Source organism: Colobus angolensis, unplaced genomic scaffold (genome assembly GCF_000951035.1).
Source record: "Colobus angolensis palliatus isolate OR3802 unplaced genomic scaffold, Cang.pa_1.0 Scaffold180, whole genome shotgun sequence".
Lineage (NCBI taxonomy): Eukaryota > Metazoa > Chordata > Mammalia > Primates > Cercopithecidae > Colobus > Colobus angolensis.
This window is the reverse complement of record NW_012114933.1, coordinates 5,463,874-5,488,013: the sequence shown is the minus strand read 5'-3', so window position 1 is coordinate 5,488,013 and position 24,140 is coordinate 5,463,874. Positions and strand designations below refer to the sequence as shown.

The 24,140-nt window shown below is 42.6% G+C and overlaps 2 protein-coding genes across 4 annotated transcripts in view; one reads left to right on the top strand and one right to left on the bottom strand.

The window, feature by feature from the left end:
* PPAP2A (phosphatidic acid phosphatase type 2A) overlaps nt 1-5,512 on the top strand; it is a 63,604-nt gene extending 58,092 nt beyond the window's left edge. For both annotated transcript variants that reach the window (XM_011939367.1, XM_011939368.1), the window contains 2 exons: nt 4,364-4,540; nt 5,038-5,512. In XM_011939367.1, coding sequence (XP_011794757.1) covers nt 4,364-4,540; nt 5,038-5,166 — 306 coding nt within the window. In that variant the 3' untranslated portion in view covers nt 5,167-5,512. The remainder of the gene's footprint in view (nt 1-4,363; nt 4,541-5,037) is intronic.
* SKIV2L2 (superkiller viralicidic activity 2-like 2 (S. cerevisiae)) overlaps nt 5,378-24,140 on the bottom strand; it is a 131,066-nt gene continuing 112,303 nt past the window's right edge. For both annotated transcript variants that reach the window (XM_011939369.1, XM_011939370.1), the window contains 4 exons: nt 22,154-22,210; nt 20,253-20,415; nt 7,374-7,478; nt 5,378-5,647 (listed from right to left, as the gene is read on the bottom strand). In XM_011939369.1, coding sequence (XP_011794759.1) covers nt 5,595-5,647; nt 7,374-7,478; nt 20,253-20,415; nt 22,154-22,210 — 378 coding nt within the window. In that variant the 3' untranslated portion in view covers nt 5,378-5,594. The remainder of the gene's footprint in view (nt 5,648-7,373; nt 7,479-20,252; nt 20,416-22,153; nt 22,211-24,140) is intronic.

The window sequence follows — 24,140 nt, the reverse complement described above, 5'->3', positions numbered from 1 at the left end:
AGTATCAGTTGTGTGTGATTTCCTCAGCAGCTTAAGGTGCAGTTGTTAGTTGCTGCAAGGAAGCATTTGCTGGAGATGGGAACATCAGGTGGGCCCATCCTCCAGCCCCAAGAGTGGCAGCAGCAGGCTGAGCATGCCTGTCCTTAGGCCCCGGGGCAGTGTATGCTGGCAGTGATGTTAGAGGGTCCAGGTGAGCTGATTCTTGGGCCTCCAGGAAGCTTGCTTGGATGCCAGCAGTAGCATGGTGGGCAGATCCTCGGGCTTGCTGCCCATAGACAGCAGGTGTGGTGCGGGCAGTGGCAGGACAACCCTCCGATTCCCAAGTGGTTTGTGCTGGTGTTGGTGGTGACTGTGATGGCTGGGTGGCTAGCCCCCAGGCCCACAGGTGGTACAGTGGGTGGTGGTAGCAGCAGGTTGGGTGGTCCCTTCCTGAGGCCCCTGGGAGTGCTCAGGTGTTAATGATAGGTGCATCCTCCAACGCCCGATGGTTGTCCTTGGGCACGGGGGTAGTGGAGCCAGGCTGGATAGGTCCCTCAGTGGTGTGTATAGGACTTGGCTGTGGTAGGTAGAGGTGTTTTTCTGTGGCAGCAGCCATAAACAGGTGGTTGGGAGCATGCACTTTGGCCCCAGATGGTATCTGCGGGGCAGGGTAGCCTGTAATCAGGCTTGACAATGCACAGTAGTGGCTGTGCTGGCTCACTGCTAGTGGCTTGTATACTTTGGCCCTACAGCAGCACCCAGCTGTGGGTGGGGGACTTTAATGGGGTTTCAGAGATGTGGATATGCAGGGACTGTTGGGCCTCAGGGAAGGATGCAGTCTGCTGGGGGCTGGGCTCTCAAAATGGTGCCCTGCTGTAGCTGCTTAGGACTGGGGCAGGGGAGAGGGTGGGGCAGGGGAGAGGGCGGGGATGAGCTCCCTCTCTGGAGCAGTGCCATCATGCAGTCCCCAGGCTCCCTATTTGTGTGGGTTGTGGGTTTCTCCTATGGCTGGGATTGCAGGACTTCACAGTGGGAATGTGGATGCTGACTGTTGGAGGTCACTTACCCTTCTCCAGCATGGGGGAGCCTCCCCAACCAATCCCTGCCAACCACCCTGCCTTGCTTCCCTCTCCTTACTTGCCTCAGGTGTTTCCTGTCATTCTCGTGTTAAATTCCAGCAGTCTCTCTTAGGTGATGTATTCAAAGTGTGATTTATCTAGTACTGTTTTGGTGGTTCTTCAAGCAGAAAGCAAGTACCAGGGGCACTTGAGTCAGCCATCTTGAAACCCACTCCATTGTTTTCTACTAAATGGCTTGCTGTCCTCGACCATGTATGTACCCATTAGGCATTTTCCTACTACTTTTGAAATTAGAGAACACCTTCATATTTCTGGTATAAATTCCAGAGACAAAATACAGCCCAGCAGATCTCTGGGTGACATCTGGTGTAAGTCATCTAGTCAGTGCAGGGAGATGTGGGTATGCAGGGAGAAGGCAGGGCTATGTGGTCCAAATAGGACTGACTGTGAATGGGCAATTCCATCTAGAAGGGGAATTTAAAAGTAATCATGTTGCTCCTGAGCCTGTCTGGTACCACACACTGTACTTGGTCATCGAGCTCTGTAAGTTCTAACTCTTAAAACAGAAGTAACTGAATGGCTTACCTAGAATGGGTTTAATCGATAAGGTTGGCAAATGGCATGTATGGGGAGGAGAGAAGAGTGGAATCTGCAAAGGAAGGAACCTATACAGCCTTTTTGCTATTAGCCTTGGCACTGAAACATGAGCTATGTCCCCTCTATCTAGTTCTAATAGAACAGTACTGAGACGCTTCAGACATTCAACTTTTCAGTGGCAGTTAGGGAAAGCTAACGGAATGGACTTTCTTTTAAAGGAAGTCATGTCAAGTGTTTGCTTTGCTCACAATCAAAGTAGAACCACCAGAAAGACACTACCTTTTACCTTTGTTGAACCTACTCATATAGGAAACTTTTGCTGGCAAGATGGGAGGGGAAAAGCCAGTCCGGATTTCTGGGCATGTCAGCTGTGGAACTCAAGTTGACCCAAGGTCTGAGAAATTCAGGGTGTCCACTTTCTTGAGCTCTGCAGAAATGGAAGTCTTCACAGAGCTACACTGAGTACCCTGACCCAGGGAAACACAGTATAGGCACATAGGAATCACACTCAGGCCATGACTATTTGTCACTAGAGAAGCCAAACCCTAGAGCACAAGGTTAGGTACAGAATCCCAGAACTCTCATGGTGAAATAATTTCTGGGTCTATGGTCAGTTTCACTGATGGGGGAAACCTCTATTCTTGGGTAGATGTGCAAGGAGAAAACCAGCTATTTATAGGGGGAAAGACTTCACTTCAAAGTGTTGGAGCATGCTGGGTGTGGTGGCTCCCGCCTGTAATCCCAGCACTTTGGGAGGCTGAGGTAGGTGGATCGCCTGAGGTCATGAGTTCGAGACCAGCCTGACCAACATAGTGAAACCCTGTCACCACTAAAAATACAGAAAATTACCTGGGCGTGGTGGCAGGTGCCTGTAATCCCAGCTACTCGGGAGGCTGAGGCAGGAGGATCGCTTGAACCTGGGAGGCGGAGGTTGCAATGAGCCGAGATTGCACCATTGCACTCCAGTCTGGGCAACAAGAGCGAAACTCTGTCCCCCCCCCCGCCCCCCACAAAAAGTGTTGGAGCTTAGTTGATTACTGATTATGTAAGTAAATGTTAATTCTTTTCACTGGCACGTTGGGGAAGCAATCTGGAGAAAATAATACTCAATATGAGTTTGCAGGCTACCTACAGTTAAAGTCAGGGTTCTTAGAATGAAAATATTGCTACAGGGATTTTAGAATCTTGAAAGAGGAAAGGCCTTGATGTCCTGGCTCTGAGTTTCCTTCAGGTTGGAAGTAGCATGGGACTAGCTTAAGTCCATTTTAGAGTTGATATTTTTGATTTTACAACTCACTTTTTCACAGCTTGAACAACAAACAAAAATAACGATTCTGCAGAAAGCCAGTGGTACTTAAACTAGCTGATGAGTCAGACTCAGTTAAACAGCTGGTGTGTTCTTTTAGAACTAGATGGTTTATACTAAGTACTTGATAAAATTAGATAAGCCCTGGGTCTTTGCCAGCTTTTGGGAACTGAACACCCATGGCAGTGCCCAGAGAGCTGGGAATTGATTTGTGTCATCTATTTTAAATAGGCAGTGTCCATGGGGAGAGCTATGTATATTGTTTTCTAAGGACTGCATTTAATTAAGTCTACGAGTCATAAATTATTGAACAGAATTTTAAAGGGAATGTTAAAAATTATATTGTTACTGGACTCCCTAAAAAGAATCATTTCTGTATAAAATCTTCTGTATAAAACCTTTGACCCAAAGTCAAAGGCAGACTGACGCGAGAAAGGGAAACTTCTTAGGTCTGATTAGTGTACAGAAAAGCCACAGAACTTAAAGGGGGTACAGGTACTACTGAGAGAATACACTTCTTTGCTGGATCATAACTAACCTACAACCTGTATTACTTGCAAATACAGATTATTTAGTCTCAGTTGCCTTGTTAAATAGTTTGAGGGCAGAAGAGCTCTCTTTGGTGAATTAATCAAATAGTCCCACAGGTTGCCCAGAGCAAGGGTAACCTGTGCCCAGAATGCTAGCACTTTATCCCAAGACTCAGAATTAATGACGATACTGGGTCAGGCGGTGGCGCATGTCTGTAATCCCAGCACTTTGAGAGGCCAATGCAGGCGGGTTGCTTGAGACGAGGAGTTTCAGACTAGCCTGCGCAACATAGTGAGACCCCCATCTCTACAAAAAATAAAAATGAAAACAATTAGCTGGGCTCAGTGGCATGTACCTGTAGTCCCACCTACTTGGGAAGCTGAGATGGAAGGACTGCTTGAGCCCAGGAGTTTGAGGATGCAGTGAGCTATGACTACACCACTGCACTCCAGTCTGGGCAACAGGGCAAACCCCCATTTCTTTAAGGAAAACAAACAAACAAACAAAAAAACCAATGGCAGCACTGGTCCTGACTATCAGAATTATAACCCAAATTGGAAGAGGAGGAACTGTCCCTGAAATCCTGTTCAGAAAACCATAAACAAGGAAACACTTGTTTGTATACAGTTTGAAGGGTGTTACAGCTAGACTGGCAATAGATTCTTCTGAACAAGTTAGTAGGGCAACAGTTTTGTTTCTTTAAAGGATTAACATGTAGGCATTAATGCGTACGTGAATGTTTGCCTAGAAGTCCTGTTCCCGATATAATAATACTTCGATAATCATTTTAAATGCCAACCCTTCCTTAATATAAAACTTTTGCATTGTTATGTTAAATAAACTATGTTTTCTCTTTATTCTTTTCTTTTAGCTTTATCTTCAAGCCAGGATGAAGGGAGACTGGGCAAGACTCTTACGCCCCACACTGCAATTTGGTCTTGTTGCCGTATCCATTTATGTGGGCCTTTCTCGAGTTTCTGATTACAAACACCACTGGAGTGATGTGTTGACTGGACTCATTCAGGGAGCTCTGGTTGCAGTATTAGTTGTAAGTATACAGGTCAATAGCCTACATCTTGATATTGTTAAACATTTAGATAAGTAAATAGAGGAAAAAAAAAAATCCCCAGTGAGAAAACTGTGCAGTGGGCAAGAATCTCAGTGTTATTAAAAGTCACTTCAGGATACATAGCAGGTTAAAAACTAAGTTACTCTTTGTAAAACTTGGTATTTGTAAAATCTCAGTATTTTTATTGTAAAAAGCTCTGGCTAGAAATATTTTTTTAGGGGGGTATAAATTGAAAAAAACTAATTCACATGTAGAAATAACTTTTATTAAGTATTGGCAAAATGAAGCTATTTGCTGAAGACATAACAAAGCAACTCTTAATTTGGAATAATCTTTAAAAAATCCCAGTTAGTCTCTAATTTTTTATATGCTTAATCTGTACACCCCCAAAGTACATCCTTTTCTTTATATTTATCTCAGGATGCTGTTGATCACAAGTTTTTAACTTGATCTAAATTAAATATTTTGCACTGTAGGCTGTATATGTATCGGATTTCTTCAAAGAAAGAACTTCTTTCAAAGAAAGAAAAGAAGAGGACTCTCACACAACTCTGCATGAAACATCAACAACGGGGAATCACTATCAGAGCAATCACCAGCCTTGAAGGGCAGCAAGGTGCCCAGGTGAAGCTGGCCTGTTTTCTAAAGGAAAAGGATTGCCATAAGGCAAGAGGATGCATCTTTCTTCCCAGTGTATAAGCCTTTAAAGACTGCTACTGCTGCTATGCCTCTTGGATGCCCACTTTGTGTGTACATAGTTACCTTTAACACAGTGGTTATCTAATAGCTCTAAATTCATTTAAAAAACTCCAAGCCTTCCACCAAAACAGTGCCCCACCTGTATACATTTTTATTAAAAAATGTAATGCTTATGTATAAACATGTATGTAATATGCTTTCTATGAATGATGTCTGATTTAAATACACATTAAAATGTATGGGACAACCAAATCCACACTTGCAGGCATTTGTAGTCAACTGTAATCAAAACAGGTGGTGCATAATTTAAAATCTCACATTCCTTTAGCTGACTCTACAAGTAGAGGCTGGCAGCAAACACAATATCTCTCTTGATTTTGGTGATTCCTAAGGGAAAAAAAAGTAAGGTTTAAACTTTCAAGACCACAAAACACCTAACCTGTCTCTACCGAAGTTTTAAAGCCAGTATACCAACCCTGATTCAACTGGTGAGAAAGCAGCCTAGAAAGTCAAACACCTTGCTGAACACCTAGAGGAATGTGCAGCCACCCCGGTGAGGTGGAAAACAGAAGCCAGACCCCTCTTCTTTGACTCTGAAATACTCCATGGGGGCTGGTCAGGAAGGCGGTATCTAGAACTGTTTAAAAAGATAAATTCTAGGTCGGGCGCAGTGACTCATGCCTGTAATCCCAGCACTTTGGGAGGCCGAGGCGGGAGGATCACCTGAGGTTGGGAGTATCAAGACCAGCCTGACCAACATGGAGAAACCCCGTCTCTACTAGAAATACAAAATTAGCCAGGCATGGTTGCGCATGCCTGTAGTTGCAGCTACTCGGGAGGCTGAGGCAGGAGAATCACTTGAAGAGGCAGAGGTTGCAGTGAGCTGAGATCGCACCACTGCACTCCACCCTGGGCAACAAGAGCGAAATGTACGTGAATACCACTCTGTCTCCACAAAAAAATATAAAAATAATAAAAAATAAAAATAAAAAAATAAATTCTAGCAAGGACTAAACTGTCTGTCTAAAGAAATGTAAATCCAAAGACTTGGATTTTCAACCTATATCAGAAGACACTGTTTTTTTCAGTTCCCATGTTAAAGTCTTTCTAGGCTTAGGAAGGACAAATACAAATTTTGATTACAAATTATTTTTAAAACTTTTGACACCTACACTTCAACTCTGAATCATTAAACAGGCCTGCATTTATCAACAATGTGGAAATATAAGCCAGCTTTTGCAAACCTCTTCTTAGGACACTAAGTTGTTAATAGAATCACTAGCATTGACTGACTCAGCAACCATGTGGTTACTATTCTTTGATGCTTTAACTTAGTCCTTTTTCTTGGTCAAGATTCAGTAGATATGACATAACTATTTACAGACATGCTTACGCCCCTTGTCCCCCCACACCACTCCATTACTACTACCTTGGTTTAGCCATCCTTTCTTGATCTGGTCTCCCCGCTTCTACTGTGCTACTCTACAGACTTGCCCTGAATGTAAGAGCAAGAATTACCTTGGTAAAGTCCAAGTTAGGGCAGGTCACTCCCAAGCTCCACACCTCCAATCACTGCAGAGTTGAGAAGCCTGCGGCTAGGAAATTTCTCACTTCAACCCCTACTACTTTACTCACCACCCATTCTACTCCAGCCATACTGGCCTCTTGCTGGTGTTCATGTATATTAAGCATACACCAAGGGGCTTAATTGCCACCTTCCCTGTGGAGGCCCTAGACCACTGTATCCATCTGCCAATTCTATTGTCTTTTCTGCTTATAGACTTTATCACCATCTGATAAATTTAATTGTTGACTTACTGTCTATCTCCCCACACTAGAATGTAAACTCCATGAAGGCAGGGGTGTCTTTCTGTTCACTATATTCCCTAGTGCTTAAAACAATGCCTGGCATGTAGTGTACAATTAATATATGTAAATGGATGTATATATAAAATCTCAACTTTTCCCCCAACACAGAAACACTAGTAGATAGCTCTCCATGACAATGCAGTGAAGAACATCTCAAAATGTCCTCCTGGGTTGTGGTCCAGGGCTCAAGATTTGCTTCACAAAATTGTCTAAATTAGAAACAGCTTATGCATTTGATACTGACCTTCTGCAAATTTATTTTCCAGCTCAGTGTTTCCAATGGCTTTTGCTGCTTGACACATTTGTCGAAGCAATTCTTCCAGGCGCCTCATACAACGAATTATGCTGCCTGGATAGAAAAGGAACAAAACACTGGTAAAATGGAAATAATCAGGAACAGCAGAATTTTTGTTAACAGGCAAGGCAGGAGACCAAAGGATAATACTCTGAGGGACTTCCTATGAAGTAAATCAGGTAGCAAACCTGTTAGGTACTGGGGAAGGCTACAAAGATGAAAGGCTTAACTCCCACCTTTGACTAATGGTAGAGAGACACCTGTTTACTACTAACGTGCTGACACTTGGTATTAAGCAGGAAAACAAAATGCCCTAGGAGGAGGGAGCAACTTTGGGTGAAGGCTGCAAGGATGACATAATCTGTGTAAGAAGCAAGCAGTATCAACAAGCGAAGGACCACCATGACAATGCAGAAAAGCCTGGCAAACCGCAGCCATTCAAGGACCCTGAGTGGCCTAGCGAGGCATCTGGACACCATACCATCTCATAGAATGCAACAGACTTTTTAGCAGGAGAGTAACAAGATAAAATTTGTCATTTTAAAGGTGCATTCATTCTTTTTGACTTTAGCTTCTTTCATTAGTGCGTTCTTTACAGAGTGTTCTCAAGGAGCACAAGGAAAGAAGCCTTTTCCCATGGGTCTAGAATCTGTCTGAAAAAAGTGTTTGTATCAAAGCTGGAGCTATAAACATAGTTTCAGTTTTGCTAGACTTGTGCAAAGAGGGGCAGAGACTGTGAGATCCTTTCTCTAAGTGCTACCTGCCTAAATCTAAAATGCTTGTGACTCCATTTTTAATATATGAAATACATTAGGAATACCAGTTCTCAAAATGCAATCTGTAGGAACAATGAACTATTTACACTATTATTAAATTAATAATAATTATTTGTTATTTCTATTCTCAGCTGCTAGGAATGCAGGCTCCAATACTGACTTGCAATGAAACAGGAAATCCAACTGCAGAAACTTCTGGGTGTCAAGAGAGAGGGTAGGAATTGGGATAGAGAGGGTAATGTCATATTACCTATGCAATCAGATATTAAATGTTTATGCAAACAATTATATCCAAAGAGAATTAAATTAGGTAGTGGCTCAAAATATAACTAGATTTTTACCTGAGACGAGATTCTCACAGGTCATTCAGGATTGAAATGAAATCCTTTACAAAGTCCTCTGCTGCGTAGGACATTAAAGAGCCAGACACATTCTCAAACATTGTTTTGACTGACTTCAAATGTGTACCAAGAAACACAATGTAATACTGTATATTATTTCACAAATTTTAGTAACTCATGTTAACCAGAATCTGCAAAAGTTACCAGAGACCAAGCCATACGAAGTAAATTACTAAGATAAAAACTAAGGCCAGTAAAGGCACATTCAGACCAGAGAGCACTGTCATGTCACATTTTGTAAACATTTCGATTCAATTTCTGGAAAATTTAGTTTTGACACAGTTTCAGGTAACAAGCAAATTAGGCCACTGGGCACCAGGTTGCATATACAATGACTGTGACTGTTGCCCACAGAGTCTCATCAACAAATCACTGGGTGTGTGCATAAACACCAAGTGTCCAACAGCTGCCTGAAACACAGAGGCTACCCCTCCAGGGATTAATGAAGACTAACGACTAAGTAGTGAATTGTCTAGCATCTCTCCTACCTGCTATCGTTCTCTGTAATCTAAGGGCTCTCCTTACGCCCAGCTTTAGAAGTCATCCTGCCTCATCAGCCTGACTAGGTGCTAGACAAAAGCTTTAAAGCCATGACCCATCATAGGCTAAATGAAGCTGACCAAAACCGAAACAAAACCAAACTACATTAACCTACTGGTTTGTTACAATTTTTTCCTTTTGGTCCTGCCAGAGTAGAAAGAGAAATCCAATTCTTTCTAGTTATTGTCTTTAAAAAGTTTTTCAAATAGTGGTAAAATATAAAACATAAAATCCACCTTTTTAACCATGTTAAAGTATACAATTCAGTTACTGCCCTTTTTTATACTGAGGTTTACTACATTCTGGAAAAACTCACATGGAGATAGAATTCACACACCATAAAATTATTTTAAATAAGTGTATAACTGAGTGGTTTTTAGTATATTCAGACTTGTGTAACCATCATCATTATCTAATTGTAGAGCATTTTTACCACCCCCCAAAAACCCTGTTCCCATTAAAGCAGTTACATGTCTTCCGGACAGCCCATGGCAACCACTAATATGCTCTGTCTCTATGATAATCTGCCTATTCTGGACATCTCATATAAGTGAAATTATACACTATGTGGTCTTTGTGTCTGCCTTCTTTCAACTTAATGTGTTCAAGGTTTGTCCATATTGTAGCATGAGTCAGTATGTCTTTTTTATAACTGAAAGCTGTTCTATTTAATCTTTATTAAAATGAACACCTTGCCATTTAGAATAGCAAAAACCAAATTTATTTTGCACCAACCTAATATATACCACACTTTATTCATCTATTGATGGACACTTGGAACTGTATGCTTTTATTTAAGAGCAATTTTAATAAACATCACCATTACCCAATTGATGAACAAAACAGCATCATTCTCATTAAGGACAGTAAGCAGCAGATTTTCCAGAACAGAATTTCTGCCTTCAGCTTTCTGGCATACCCTAAAGCAGTTTCCCACAGTTCATGCTCTGACCCTAATTTAATACTCCTGTCTAGCTTGGCCTGAGGTTAGAATCACACATGTATCTTCCAACTACTTACCGCTAAACCCCAGCTTAGGCTGAACCCTTTCTTGAGAGCAGAGACTGCTGCTCACACTGTAACTAGCATGGCGCCTGATTCCCACTAGGGTCTCAGCATTATTCATCAAATGAGTAAGTATCAGGTACTCAAATTGTGCCAAAATGTAAAGACAGAAACAATTACTAATAAATTGTTACTCTATTATTATTAGCAATAATACTTTTAAAAGACAAATACACTGGAAAATCACTCATGACACTGATGATGCTAAGAAAGAAAGGCATGTGAGAGAATGTGTGGTGGGGACAGCATTTGCTTTCAAAACGTGGCATACAGAGGGAGGAGGATTGAAAAAAACGCATATGGCAGGCAGAGGTACAGTAACTAGTTTCAAGAGATAATTCATCATAGAAGTTTTCCTAATGACACTTGCTCAGTGGAAAGCAAATCCTTTGTCATCCTTCCCAGTTAAGAGTACAATGTTGTTTATGTAGAGTTGGAAATAAATAGTAACAGCCTCTGGATTGCTTGACTAAAACCCTAGGCATCAGCCCATATAAATATTTTGTTTAAACTATCATTCAAATTTAGTTTAATGGAAATAAAAACCAGCTACATTCTGTCATTTTTTTTTCAGGGTGATAATAAATACTTAAATAGTCTTCAAAATTTTTCAGCTGAATCACAATATGAACTTTTCTTTTGCATTGGACATCCCCCAAACACACAGTTTCAACTACAGTGTTAACTGCCTCAGTTAATGTTTGAAGAATACTTAAAACTACTTCTGAGGCTCAGGATATGAAATGACCAGACACTTTTACTTTCATATAAAAAGAAAATTAAGAATATTATTAGGAACAAATATGGCTTGCACACAGCATATTAGAAAGTTCCAATGCAATTACTGTCTGCCTGTAAAAACAGACACACTGTACTGTGTGCTACAGCTCTGATTACCATATTTTTCCAATCATAAAACATGTAGAGGCGGGGCGCAGTGGCTCATGCCTGTAATCTCAACACCTTGGGAAGCCGAAGCAGGTGGATCGTTTGATCCCAGGAGTTTGAGACCAGCTTAGGCTTCATGGTAAAATCTTATCTCTACAAAAATCAGCTGGGCATGGTGGTGCATGCTTGTGGTCCCAGCTACCTTGGAGGCTGAGGTGGGAAGATCGCTTAAGAGCTAAGATCATGCCACTGCACTCCAGCCTGGGTGACAGAGCCAGACCCTGTCGCAAAAAATAAAAAAAACCACCACATACAATAACGAGATGAGAGGGAATGGCTATTCTTGAAATGGAAGCACTATATAACACTGTAAAAATAAAAGATACTTAGTATCCTAAGATGAAGGGCTGGCCTGCCCCTCCACACCTGTGGGCATTTCTCCTTAGGTGGAATGAGAGACTTGAGAAAAGAAATGAGACACAGAGACAAAGCATAGAGAAAGAAAAAGTGGGCCCAGGGGACCCGTGCCGGCACCCAGTCTCTGAGTTCCCTCAGTATTTATTGATCATTGTCTTTACCATCTTAGAAAAGAGGAAGTGGCAGGATAATAGGATCATGGTAGGGAGAAGGTCAGCAGTAAGACATGAATAAAGATCTCTGTGACATGAATAAGTTTAAGGAAAAGTGCTGTGCCTTGATATGCATATGCAAACATCTCCATAAACCTTTTTAGTGCATAAAGAGCAGCATTGCTGCTAGCACACCCCACCTTCAGCCCTAAGGCGGTTTTCTCCTTTCTCAATAAATACAACATACAATTGGGTTTTATGTTCCATTGCCCAGGGACGGGCAGGAGACAGATGCTTTTCTCTGTCTCAACTGCTAAGAGGCCTTGTTTCCTCTTATACTAGTCCTCCTCAGCACAGACCCTTCACGGGTGTCAGACTGGGGGACGATCAGGTCTTTCCCTTCCCCCCTTCCCACGAGGCCGTATTTCAGACTATCACATGGGGAGAAACCTTGGACAATACCTAGCTTTCCTAGGCAGAGGTCCCTGTGACCTTCCGCAGTGTATGTGTCCCTGGGTACTTGAGATTAAGAGAATGGTGATGACTTTTAACCAGCAAGCTGCCTTCAGGCACGTGTTTAACAAAGCACACCCTGTACAGCCCCAAATCCGTTAAACCTTGAGTCACCACAGCATATGTCTCTTGCAAGGGCAGAGTTGGGGGCAGGGTTACAGATTAACAGCATCTCAAATACAGAACAAAATGGAGTCTCTTATGTCTACTTCTTTCTATACAGACACAGTAACAGTCAGATCTCTCTTTTACCCACACTAAGAAAATGAAGGTTCTCATTTTTTGCTACTTATATCAAAAAATAGTTTTAAGGGTGAATACATAGTATATACCAACTTTCAGAAAGGTTTAAGCTGATCTACTGGCTCACACACGAGAAAAACATAAAAATTATGCCGATGTTAGATCTAACTTCAAGTTAGAGCTAAAAAACTGAATTTCTCAAATTTTCAAACTGAGATTTCAAGCAAACTCTGATGTAGAAGTAGCCCCTGAGTAACTGAAAGACTTCAGGAATGCTAGTATGTGTAAGTGTAAACTGAGGCTGGAGCCGAACCGGGAACGAAGACACAAGGCAAATGGCAGTGAGAATAGCTTTTATTAGGGCTTGCAGGCAAGGTTCCTCGGTCCAAAGGCGTGGGCCGAGAAGTTGCGCTGAGGGAGGAAGGCAGGGGCTTTTTATAGCCCGAGAGGTAGGGAAGCTGGTTGTGCAAACAGGGCCTGGGGGGTCTTGAAACTACTAGGACAGGAATTGAGTAAGGGTCACGGGGAAGGGGTCTTTGGAAACTGTTAACCAAAACTGCTGTTTATGAACTTGTGGAATGCAGGTGAGCTGCAGGTCATGGGGGAGTGTGGTTGCCCAGCCGGAACTCTGACACATGTAAGTCTGTGGGTGTGTACAAGGGTGAAGGGAGTCTTTAACAAAAGGCCTGCTATGCCGGGTAATGCCGCCATGTTGGGTCTAGATTCCTGCCTGACATTCCGACCTCTTTCTAATAAGAAAATGGGGCAACGTGTTCATCTGGCTGCTTCCTGCTGGTATGGGTCAGCGTGGGGTTCTTCGGAGGTCTGAACTCGGGTATAGGGGTGGAGCAGCATCTGACTGAAAGTGACCTGGGAGACTTCTTTCATGCGGTCCTGGATGAAGTGGAGGACACAGGGAGCTATGAGTAGCAAGAAGCCAATGATGAGTAATGGGCTTAGAAAGGGTAGGACTTAACCGGCCACAGATGACTGCCACCACCTGAGGGCCTCGATCCGAGGTTTTTCTGGTGGAGTCTTTCCTGAATCTTTTCTAGAGTGAGGAGACTGGTTTCTACTAGTCCTGATTCACTGATGTAGTGTTCGGCTGGGAAGGGGAAAGGAGGGGGTTAGGTTAGAGGAGTTAAAAGGGCTGGGTAAGGGTACCGCAACCAGTGGGGGCTTATTCAAGGCTGCACACAAGAAACGACGAGAGATGTTGTGTACCTCGGCCATGTGTACCACTTGAGCCCCTTCCCTGACTAAGGTTAGCCAGGAAAAAGGGTTGCTGCTGTTCTGGGGCTTGCTGCCTGGGCTAGAGCTGAGATGGCTTCCTCCTGCTGTCTGATGTTGGAGGCCAGGCTGACGAGGCTGCTTACGACCTTGATGTAGGCCTTAAAGATCCTGAGTCGGGCCACGGGGTAAGACTCACTGTGCCCACCAGTCCTAGGAAGGACTCTTCCACATCCTGAGGAGGCTGGAGAGTTTCAATGAGGCTCATTCTATCTGCTGTGAGGCTTTTTGTAGTGGGTGTGAGGAGTATGCCTAGGGAGGTGACAGAAGGGCTGCCAAGTTGAGCCTTAGCCGGGGTAACCTGATAACCTCGTTCGCCTAGAAAATTTAAAAGCGTAGCAGTATCTGCAAGGTAGCAGTCCTAGGAAGGACTACATAGTAATAAGTCATCGACATACTGCATAGTGTGCTGTGGGTCAGGGGACAGAGAACAACATCCTGTGCCAGTGCCTGTCCGAAAAAATGGGGGCTATCACGGAACCTTTGAGGCAAAACAGTCCAAGTCAGCTGGGAAGAAATATGAGTGTCTGGATCTTCCAATGTAAAAGCAAACAGAAAGTGGCAGTCTGGGTGTAGAGGGATGGTAAAGAAGGCATCCTTCAGGTCAAGGACAGTGAAATGGGTGGTTTCAGGGTGAACGCACAAGAGGAGTATATATGGATTAGGAACAACTGGAAAGGTAGGGACTACTGCCTCATTGATGAGGCGTAGGTCCTGCACGAGACGATAGGCCCCAGAGCTTTTCCGTACAGGCAGGATAGGAGTATTGCATGGTGAGCTGGCAGGAACTAGAATGTGCTGCCGGAGCAGGTGTGTAATGATAGGTTTTAATCCGGGTCGATGTTCAAGGGAGATAGGGAACTGGGGTCTAGAAGGGAACTTGGAAGGATCTTTTAGCCAGATGCGGACCGGAGTATGGTGCTGGGCAATGATTGCGGTAGTGGTGTCCCACACCTTAGGCTTAATGGGGACTGGAAACGGGAGTTGGGGGTCAGCCTGGTGGGGTCTGTCAGGTGAGAGAACGGGGAAGAGGAATGCGAGGTGTGGGGAAGGGTTGGGTCGGAAGTGAACTGAGGCCCCTAGCTTGGAGAGGAGGTCTCGTCCTAACAAGGGGACTGGGCACGAAGGAATGATAAGAAATGAGTGCGAGAAGAGGGAGCCATCCACGCGGCAAGACAGAGGAGTCGTCTGGCAGTAGGTGAAGGGAGTGCCGTCAATTCTCATGACTGTGACAGTGGAGGGGTGGCTGGGGCCACTGAAGGCAGACAAAACAGAGCAGGTAGCCCCTGTATCCATAAGGAAAGATATGGACTTACCCGCTACCTGGAGCATGACCCTGGGCTCGGCGAGAGTGAGAAGGGTTCCCGAGTCTGGGCCTCTTCAATCTTGGTCAGTGTTGAGGAGCTGGAAGTCGCCTCCAATACCTGGAGGAGGGTCGTCACGTGGAGGCGCAGCGACCGTCCTTAGGTCGGGGCAGTCTGACCTCCAGTGGCCCATCTGCTGACAGTTCAGACAGGGGTGAGTTCGCTCCTTTGGGTTAGGGCACTGCCTGGCCCAGTGGCCATCGTTGCAGCACTTGAAGCAGGCACCAGATGGCGCTCAGGTAGTACCTCCTTTCTGGGAGCTCCTGGAGCCGGCCGGCCTGAGGGCTGCTACCAAGGCCTGGGTTTGGAGTTGTACCTTCTGTTCTAGCCTGGCCTGTTGTTGGGCCTCAGCTGCTTCTTCCCTGGATTTGTAGACCTTGAAGGCCAGTTTGACTAAATCCTGGATGGGAGTTTGAGGGCCTTCCTCCACCTTTTTTAACTTTTTTTGGATATCGGGGGCTGAGAAATGAAATATGAGGCCAAGACGGTACCCCCTGCGGGGGAGGCAGGGTCAAGGTGGGTGTACTGAATAAGTGCCTCAGTCAGCCGGTTAAGGAAAACAGCCGGATTTTCATCTGCGCCTTGGACTACCTCCTTTAGTTTGTTAAAGTTGACTGATTTGTTAGAGGCTGCCTGCATGCCGGCAAGAAGGCACTGAACCATCATGTCTCGGCGCTGGTGGCCTGCTTGCCCTACCTGGTAGTCCCAGTCGGGCTCAGCTGAGGGCACTGCCTCGGTGCCGACTGGCACGGCAGTGTCAGTTAAATGAACCTGGTTAGCATGCTGCCTGGCTGCCGCTGGGATGCGTTCCTGCTCCTCAGGAGACAGGGTTGAGGTCATAACGACATGAAGGTCATGCCAGGTGAGATCATATGCCTGGCACAGATACCTAAACTCTTTGATATAACGAGTAGGATTGGCCAAAAAGGAGCCTGCATGTTCCTCAACCTTAGACAAGTCTGCCAATGAAAACGGCACATGGACCCGGACTACTCCTTTGGCGCCTGCCACCTCTTGTAAGGGACACAGGAGGTCGGTCCTGGACCGAGTATGGGTTGAGACAGGCGAGGAAGGGGAGGAGGTGGAGGTAGGGGAGACAGAATCTGTCCGGTTTGGTAAGGGCACAGGAAGGGGGGAAGGGTGGGGAGGCGTTGACGAGGACGGGGATAATGGTGGGTCAGGGTAAGGATGACGTTGGGTGGGAGATGGAGGGGTGGCCGGGATAGGGTGTCAGGAGGCTCAGAAAAAGAGGAGGAATCATCCCTCTCCTTGCTCGAGGGAAGAGACTTTGTGAGCAGAACTTGAGCTAACGAGCATTGAACGCAGAGATCTGGGCGAGAATGCAAGTCCTAAAAGGCCTGAACATAGGGTATCTCGGACCATTTGCCTAGTCTCTTGCAGAAGTTGGTCAGATCTGTGAGAATGTTAAAGTCTAGAGTGCCTTCTGCAGGCCACTGAGACTGACTATCCAATTTATATTGCGGCCATGCTATTGTACAGAAGAAAATCAGCCGCTTTCGTTTCATGTCTTGGCTGAGACTTAAAGTCGGGAGATTCGCCAAGAGGCACCCCAGAGGAGATTTTCGGTTTGGTTTGGACTGGGTAATTCCCATGGTCTCAAGGCGGGCAGTCCAGAGGCAATGGGAGCGTCCTCCCACTGCCACATGGAGTGCGGGGTACGGTGGCTTCCGGGCAGGCTGGACGTCTCCTAGTCCATGGTGCCGAGGGCACAGCTGACCGGAGAGAGCCCCTGACGCGGCCACGCGTTTCCAACAGGGACTCCCAGAGGAAGCCTTCAGGACGGGGGGAAACTTACCCAGCAGTGATCGAATTGAGTCAAATTTGGTGAGACGGCTCCAGGCTTGAGGAGGGGATCCCAGCTGGGGGAGAGGACAGCCCGCCCAACGCGGCAGGGGTCCGGGGGGGGCTCCCGGGTTTCGGCACCAAATGTAAGGGTAAACTGAGGCTGGAGCCGAACCGGGAATGAAGACACAAGGCAAATGGCAGTGAGAATAGCCTTTCATTAGGGCTTGCGGGTGAGGTTCCTCGGTCCAAAGGCGCGGCCGAGGAAGTCGCGCTGAGGGAGAAAGGTAGGGGCTTTTTATAGCCCGAGAGGTAGGGAAGCTGGTTGTGCAAACAGGGCCTGGGGGGTCTTGAAACTACTAGGGCAGGAATTGAGTAAGGGTCACGGGGAAGGGGTCTTTGGAAACTGTTAACCGAAACTGCTGTTTACGAACTTGTGGAATGCAGGTGAGCTGCAGGTCATGGGGGAGTGTGGTTGCCCAGCCAGAACCTCTGACGTATGTAAGTCTGAGGGTGTGTTCAAAGAGGAAGGGAAGTCTTTAACAAAAGGCCTGCTACGCCGGGTAACACCGCCATGTTAGTTCTAGATTCCTGTCTAACAGTATGCTGTGGAAAAAGTCAACTCATAGCTGGCAACTAGTACGAGCTACAAACCATCTTCAATTTGGCAGTTTAGGATTCATCTTCCATACTGTGGTAACTTCCACTTAGGCAGAAAGAACAGAAAAAAAATCCATTAAGACAATTTTATATTAATTCCTAGATTTTTAAAAATATATACTCATCTGACAGGCCAGGTCTGCTGTCCCTGCTTTTCACTTTTTTTTTTTTGAGACAGAGTCTCGCTCTGTCACCCAGGCTGGAGTGCAGTGGTGGTGATCTTGGCTCACTGCAAGCTCCGCCTCCCGGGTTCACGCCATTCTCCTGCCTCAGCCTCCCGAACAGCTGGGACTACAGGCACCTGCCAGCATGCCCAGCTAATTTTTTGTATTTTTAAAAATAGAGACGGGGTTCCACTGTGTTAGCCAGGATGGTCTCCATCTCCTGACCTCGTGATCTGCCCGCCTCGGCCTCCCAAAGTGCTGGGATTACAGACGTGAGCCACTGCGCCTGGCCTGCTTTTTACTTTTCTATAGAAAAAAAAAAAAAGGGCTACTCTTTGCCATGTACCACTATTGTTTTATGTCATTGTGTTTTGACTTTTCAGAGAAGCAGATATTATATAAATATGAGTATTGTATTAACAAGTCTTGGAATTATTTAGGCATTGGACAGTTACTAGTTTCATCCTTATGTTCCAAAAAGATGTCAGACTGAAGACTGATGGTGCTCTATGTGATGCCTGAGTGCTGCTGAAACACACAATTGTCATATACCAACCTGTGCTCCTGTTTTAAGCAATTTTCATCAGTGAGTACACATTATCCCCCTTCTCACTGACTCAGCTAAACACCATTAACTATTAGAGATGTTGCTAAACATCATCAACTATTAGAGACCTATTTAGTATTACTCCAAGCATGAATTTTTTGTGGACGGAGATGGTATAGTCTAGTGTAGGGTTTAAGAAATTTTCAGGTGATCCAAAATTTAATGATAAGGTGCTATGGTGCTTAAGTGAAGTTATATGTAGTTACAGAGACCAGAATTTAAATCATCCTGCGGTCACATCACCTTGGCCAAACTGCTTACTATAGTCTCCTTGTGCAAAGTGGAGATAATATCTACCCTGAACTGCTATTTGGTGATTACATGTAAATTATACAGAGCTCGTAGCACAGTGTTCAGCATATAATACCTACTTAATGAACAATGACTTTCCCAGTAACAGAATACAGAATTCAAAGGATGCTTTGGGACTGTTTGACTAAATGATCATTTAGAGGAGGCTTAGAAGTTTATAAACCCTAGAAAAAATATGTAAGATACAATAACATTATTTAAAAAGGTGCTATAAACTTTAACATTAAAAACCTTAAAACCCATAAAGTTCAACACAGTCAATACAGTAAAGGTCCTCAGTTTAAGTTTTTAATATTCTGTTGCAGAGAAGTTTAACCTATGTAGCATAAAAATAACTGATTCATAAAATCAGTAATCTATTACTTCTTTAAGAATATCAGTTGAAAGTGTCAGGCCTCTGAGCCCAAGCCAAGCCATTGCATCCCCTGTGACTTGCATGTATAAGCCCAGATGGCCTGAAGTAACTGAAGAATCACAAAAGAAGTGCAAATGCCCTGCCTCTCCTTAACTGATGACATTCCACCACAAAAGAAAGAAAATGGCCGGCCCTTGCCTTAAGCAATGATATTATCTTGTGAAATTCCTCTTCCTGGCTCATCCTGGCTCAAAAAGCTCCCCCACTGAGCACTTTGTAACCTCCACTCCTGCCCTCCAGAGAACAACCCCCCTGTAATTTTCCTTTACCTACCCAAATCCTATAAAACGGCCCACCCTTATCTCCCTTTGCTGACTCTCTTTTCGGACTCAGCCCGCCTGCACCCAGGTGAAATAAACAGCCGTGTTGCTCACACAAAGCCTGTTTGGTGGTCTCTTCACACGGATGCGCATGACAGAAAGGTCTATAATATTGGGCATGTTAAACATGTAATTCTTCTCAAACTAAATCTATAAGCAATAGTAGCCGTTCTTATTATAATCTCTATACAGAACTCATGTATTTTCATTTTTAAGAAAGTTCAATGTAAATTATCTCATTCAGTAAATACAACTGGCCATTTATAAACATATAAGCCAATCTTTTCCTACTGAATGCAGCATTTTAAAATATGGTTTTGTTTAAACAGTCTACTTATTTTTTTGCTTCTAATAATTCACTTATAATTATTCCTTATATTTCTTTTGCCTTAGTTTTTTCATCTAAACTTTCTCTTCAGTTGAGTAACAATTATTCTTCAGTCTCTTAAAGTCCTGCTCATTAAATTTAATCTGATTCATGCTGCAATAACAGTCTGACTAAAGCCAAGTCAGTTATTACATATGGAATGACTGATCATTTTCAGCTCTGCTATTTTTAGTGGAATTATATAGCTCACCAGGAGAACAAAAGGGAAAAGGAAAAATGCCCACATAAATACGACTTATTAGGGTCATATGCTTGTGACTGTAGAAACTCATAGAATTATAACTGCACAAAATTATACAGTTTAGATTCTAAAGGACTTTCTAATGAACAGACTATGCTTATTAAATAATGCAAAGAATTTGTGGAGAATATTTTTTAATCTATATAATAGGGAGATTTCATTTAATTACCAAATATTAAAAATACATATTATTCTTGTTTAGTTAAAACAATAACATCCTAACTGTGTTTCTTATACTGTAAATATATATATATAAAATTTAACCATACCTTCAAAGACATCTGTCATTTTGCAGATATGGGCAAATGTAGCTCCAGTTGCCCAGGTATATACTACATCCATTAAGTGAGGTTTAAATGAGCTTAGATAAGTTTCCTCATCAATTTCCAATTTGGCTTCTGCTGAAACTTTTGCGATTCTTTTAGCACATTCCTTTAAAGATAAAAGAGTTAAAATTCTTTACTTATGATCTCCCATATCACTTTATTCTTTAGGTTTCCAAGCCAGTACTCCAGGAGGTCCCTTTCTCTTCCTAGGTATTGTGTCTGCAATGTGGACACTCTGCTCCTAAGTTGGCACAGTGCCTGTTCCATTACTAAGTGATCAAACGGCCAATCTTTCCCATTATGTTGACATAGTTAACTAAGAAAAATGTATCAAGAGCATGCTTTTCAGCCAGTGATACCTTTTCAACAGACAGACAGAACTCTTCATTAAAAGTACTCAAGAGCAGCATTTAACCAATCTCTATTTCATTACAGAACAGATTTAGAGAAATACAAATCCTAGAGGAAAATAAATTTTCCCCCAACAATGGTTAAAAATGTACATATCTTTATACTATTTTCCTCTAAGTTGAGAAAATTCATTCTTCTTTACTTAGCGATCTAAAAGACCAAATACTCCTAGGCCTATGAACCTATGAAGACTTCGCTAGTTCTAGAAATTTAAACTTCTTAGTGATTTTAAGGCATGTTACATGTTCCATTGAACCAGCCTTTTTATTTTAATCAGAATTTTTTGAATTATTATTTTAAAAATATTTTAACTTTTATTTTAGGCTCAGGGGTATGTGTATAGGTTTCTTATCTAGGTAAACTTGTGACTCAGGGGTTTGGTGTATAAATTATTTAGTCAGCTGAGTACTAAGCATAATATGCCACAGGTTTTTTACATTTTTTCTTCCTCAACCTCTCCTTCCTCCCACTCTCCTCCCTCAACTAGGCACCAGTGTCTGTTGTTCTGAAGGGGCCTTTTTATGACACATTTTTTTGTTCCTCTCTTGTAATTCCTTAGCTCATCTTTCATCGTCTTTGTCTAATGTTGAAAAGGCAGATAAAATTAGCTTATCCTATGACATTAATGAGATAAATTTATTACTAACTATAAACTACTGTGGCTTTGAGGACCCAGAGACAAACAATTTCTTATGATAAAACAGATTTTAAAACTTTGTTACAGGCTGGGCACAGTGGCTCACATCTGTAATCCCAGCACTTTGAGAGGCTGAGGTTGGAGGATCACATGAACTCAGGAGTTCGAGACCAGCCTGGCCAACATGGTGAAACCTCATCTCTACTAAAAATACAAAAATTAGCCGAGCGTGGTGGCAGGCCTGTAATCCCAGCTATTCAGGAGATTGAGGCAGGAGAATCGCTTGAATGCAGGAGGTGGAGGTTGCAGTGAGCCCAGATCATGCCACTGCACTCCAGGCCTCAGTAAGGGAGCAAGACTGTCTCAAAAACAAAACAACAACAGTGAAACAACAAAACTTTGTTATAAACCAGAATGAAAAAATGTGCAAAGAATTAAAAATAAACTAAATCCTAGTCCATCAAGATACCATTATTAGTACTGAGGAAGAAAATGACACATGTACTGAGCTATCAGTACAGCCTATTTACATTATGAAGTTTTTAATCTCCTTTCACAATAATGCTATACAGTTCATTACAATAATGGGAAAGAAATACTGTTTAATTATTAAAGTAAAAATCACAAGAGATGTTACCAGAGTAACATTAAGTTACATGACTGACATCAAGTGACATATTTAATCTTTATAGCTTATCTCTGTGAAATGATAAACCACTATGATTAGATTATCCAAAAGTTTATTTTACAATCTACTATCCATAAAATATGTAGTTCAAAAAAAATTTTTTTTTACCTGCATTTGACGAAGTGGTCCTGCTAATTGTTCTGTTAATTTGGGCATCTCACTAGACTATAAAAGAAAAGGAAAACAAGATATAAAAACCCACATTTAAAGTTCTTGGTTTTCACACTACCTGTTTTAACAAATTAAACAAAGCTTGTAAGATAGTCACATATCAAATTATAAAACCTCAGTCAATAGCACTTAAGAGTTTCTAATCAATTCAGTTTACACAGGCAAAATCACTATTCCTCTCATTCTAAATTATAATATTCTGTTATTACATTTCAGAGGAAAACACACCGCTACATCTGCAGTGCGCTAACTAGCAGCTTTTTGTGATTATCTATGGAACTGAGGGAGGGTAAATACTGTAAACATACACAGTAGTTCAGTTACATCAACATTAAAGGGTTTTATCATAGTTTATCTTTGATATAGTTTTAGTTTCTAGGCAACTTTCAATCTGTAGAAACTGAAAAGTTAGAAACTGAAAACTCAGGATAAAGTACGTTAAAAATAGTGTCCCCAATTTTTATTTTACACAGATATTCTAACTCTAACGAAGTATAAGACAGCTAGAAGTTTATCTGAGTTTCAGTATTCTTAGTATTGCTTTCCTACAGTTGAAAATTCTGTCAATTTCTGAATAATACAATAGAGTTTCAGGTCTATCACTAACTAGCCAAATTAAGTTGGACAAGCTGCTTAATTCTGTGTATTGGTTTTTTCCGTCAAAGAAAAATAAAACCAGATCCTCAAAATGAATAGGTTTATCATGAGAATAACAGACATTATTTGTGAAGAAATTTTTGACAAAGGTAGTTACTGTACAAAAATAAAATTACTATAAGAATGGTATGTATGTATGTGTGAGACAGGGTTTAAAGTAATTATAGCTAATTTTTTTTTTTTTTTTTTTGAGACAGAGTCTCGCTCTGTTGCCCAGGCTGGAGTGCAATGCTGCGATTTTGGCTCACTGCAACCTCTATCTCCCGGGTTCAAGCGATTCCCCTGCCTCAGCATCCTTAATAGCTGGGATTACAGGTGCGCACCACCATGCCCAGCTAATTTTTGTATTTTTAGTAGAGACGGGGTTTCACAATGTTGGTCAGGCTGGTGTTGACTCCTGACCTCAGATTTGCCCGCCTCAACCTCCCAAAGTGTTGGGATTACAGACGTGAGCCACCATGCCCGATCCCTAAATTTTTTTTTTTTTTTAAAGCAACTGTAGGTTAGTTGCGACATATCTGCCTGTATTTTAAGCAACAGTACTTACATAGGACTTGATTTTGATTTGCATCATGTATATATGTTTAATAAATCAAGAACCAGATTCTATATTATTGTTGCTAAAACCAGAAATTATTGATGAATGGCAAAAAAGCAAAATAGCCAGAATGACCTTAACATCTCAGTTTAATAAAGAACCCAAGACTGTGAAATGTGTTTGATACTGTGTCTATTCATGGTCAACAGTTACTCATCACATTCCTCTCTGCTGTTCACTATAGGTAGAAGGCACCAGTCCTGATATGAGGAGGTTAATTGTGATTTTAACAGTGTTCTCCCACCAGGTATGTACAGTTTGTTCCCTCATCTCTCCTGTAGGCCTCAATGTAAATTTCACTTCATTAGTGAGGCCTTTTCTAATCATCTTATTTAAAATAGTAACCCCAACCCCTCAGTGATTTGACTCTTCTCACTTCTCTCAAAAAATCTTCACCCCCATTTGACAGAATGTATGTGTATTGTATTTCTTTATCTTCATCCACTAGCATGTAAGTATCAGGAAAGCAAACATTTCTGCTGCATCTCTGGTGCTTAGATCTGTACACTGCCCACATTGGGCGCTTAACAAATTTTTGTATGCACTTGATCTTCATATTATGAAGACTTATGTAATCTTTTAAATATTATTTTTTATATGTTGAGATAGTTTTATAAATACATTTTAAAATAGAAGTTATTATATTAAGCAAATTTCATCTTACTTATA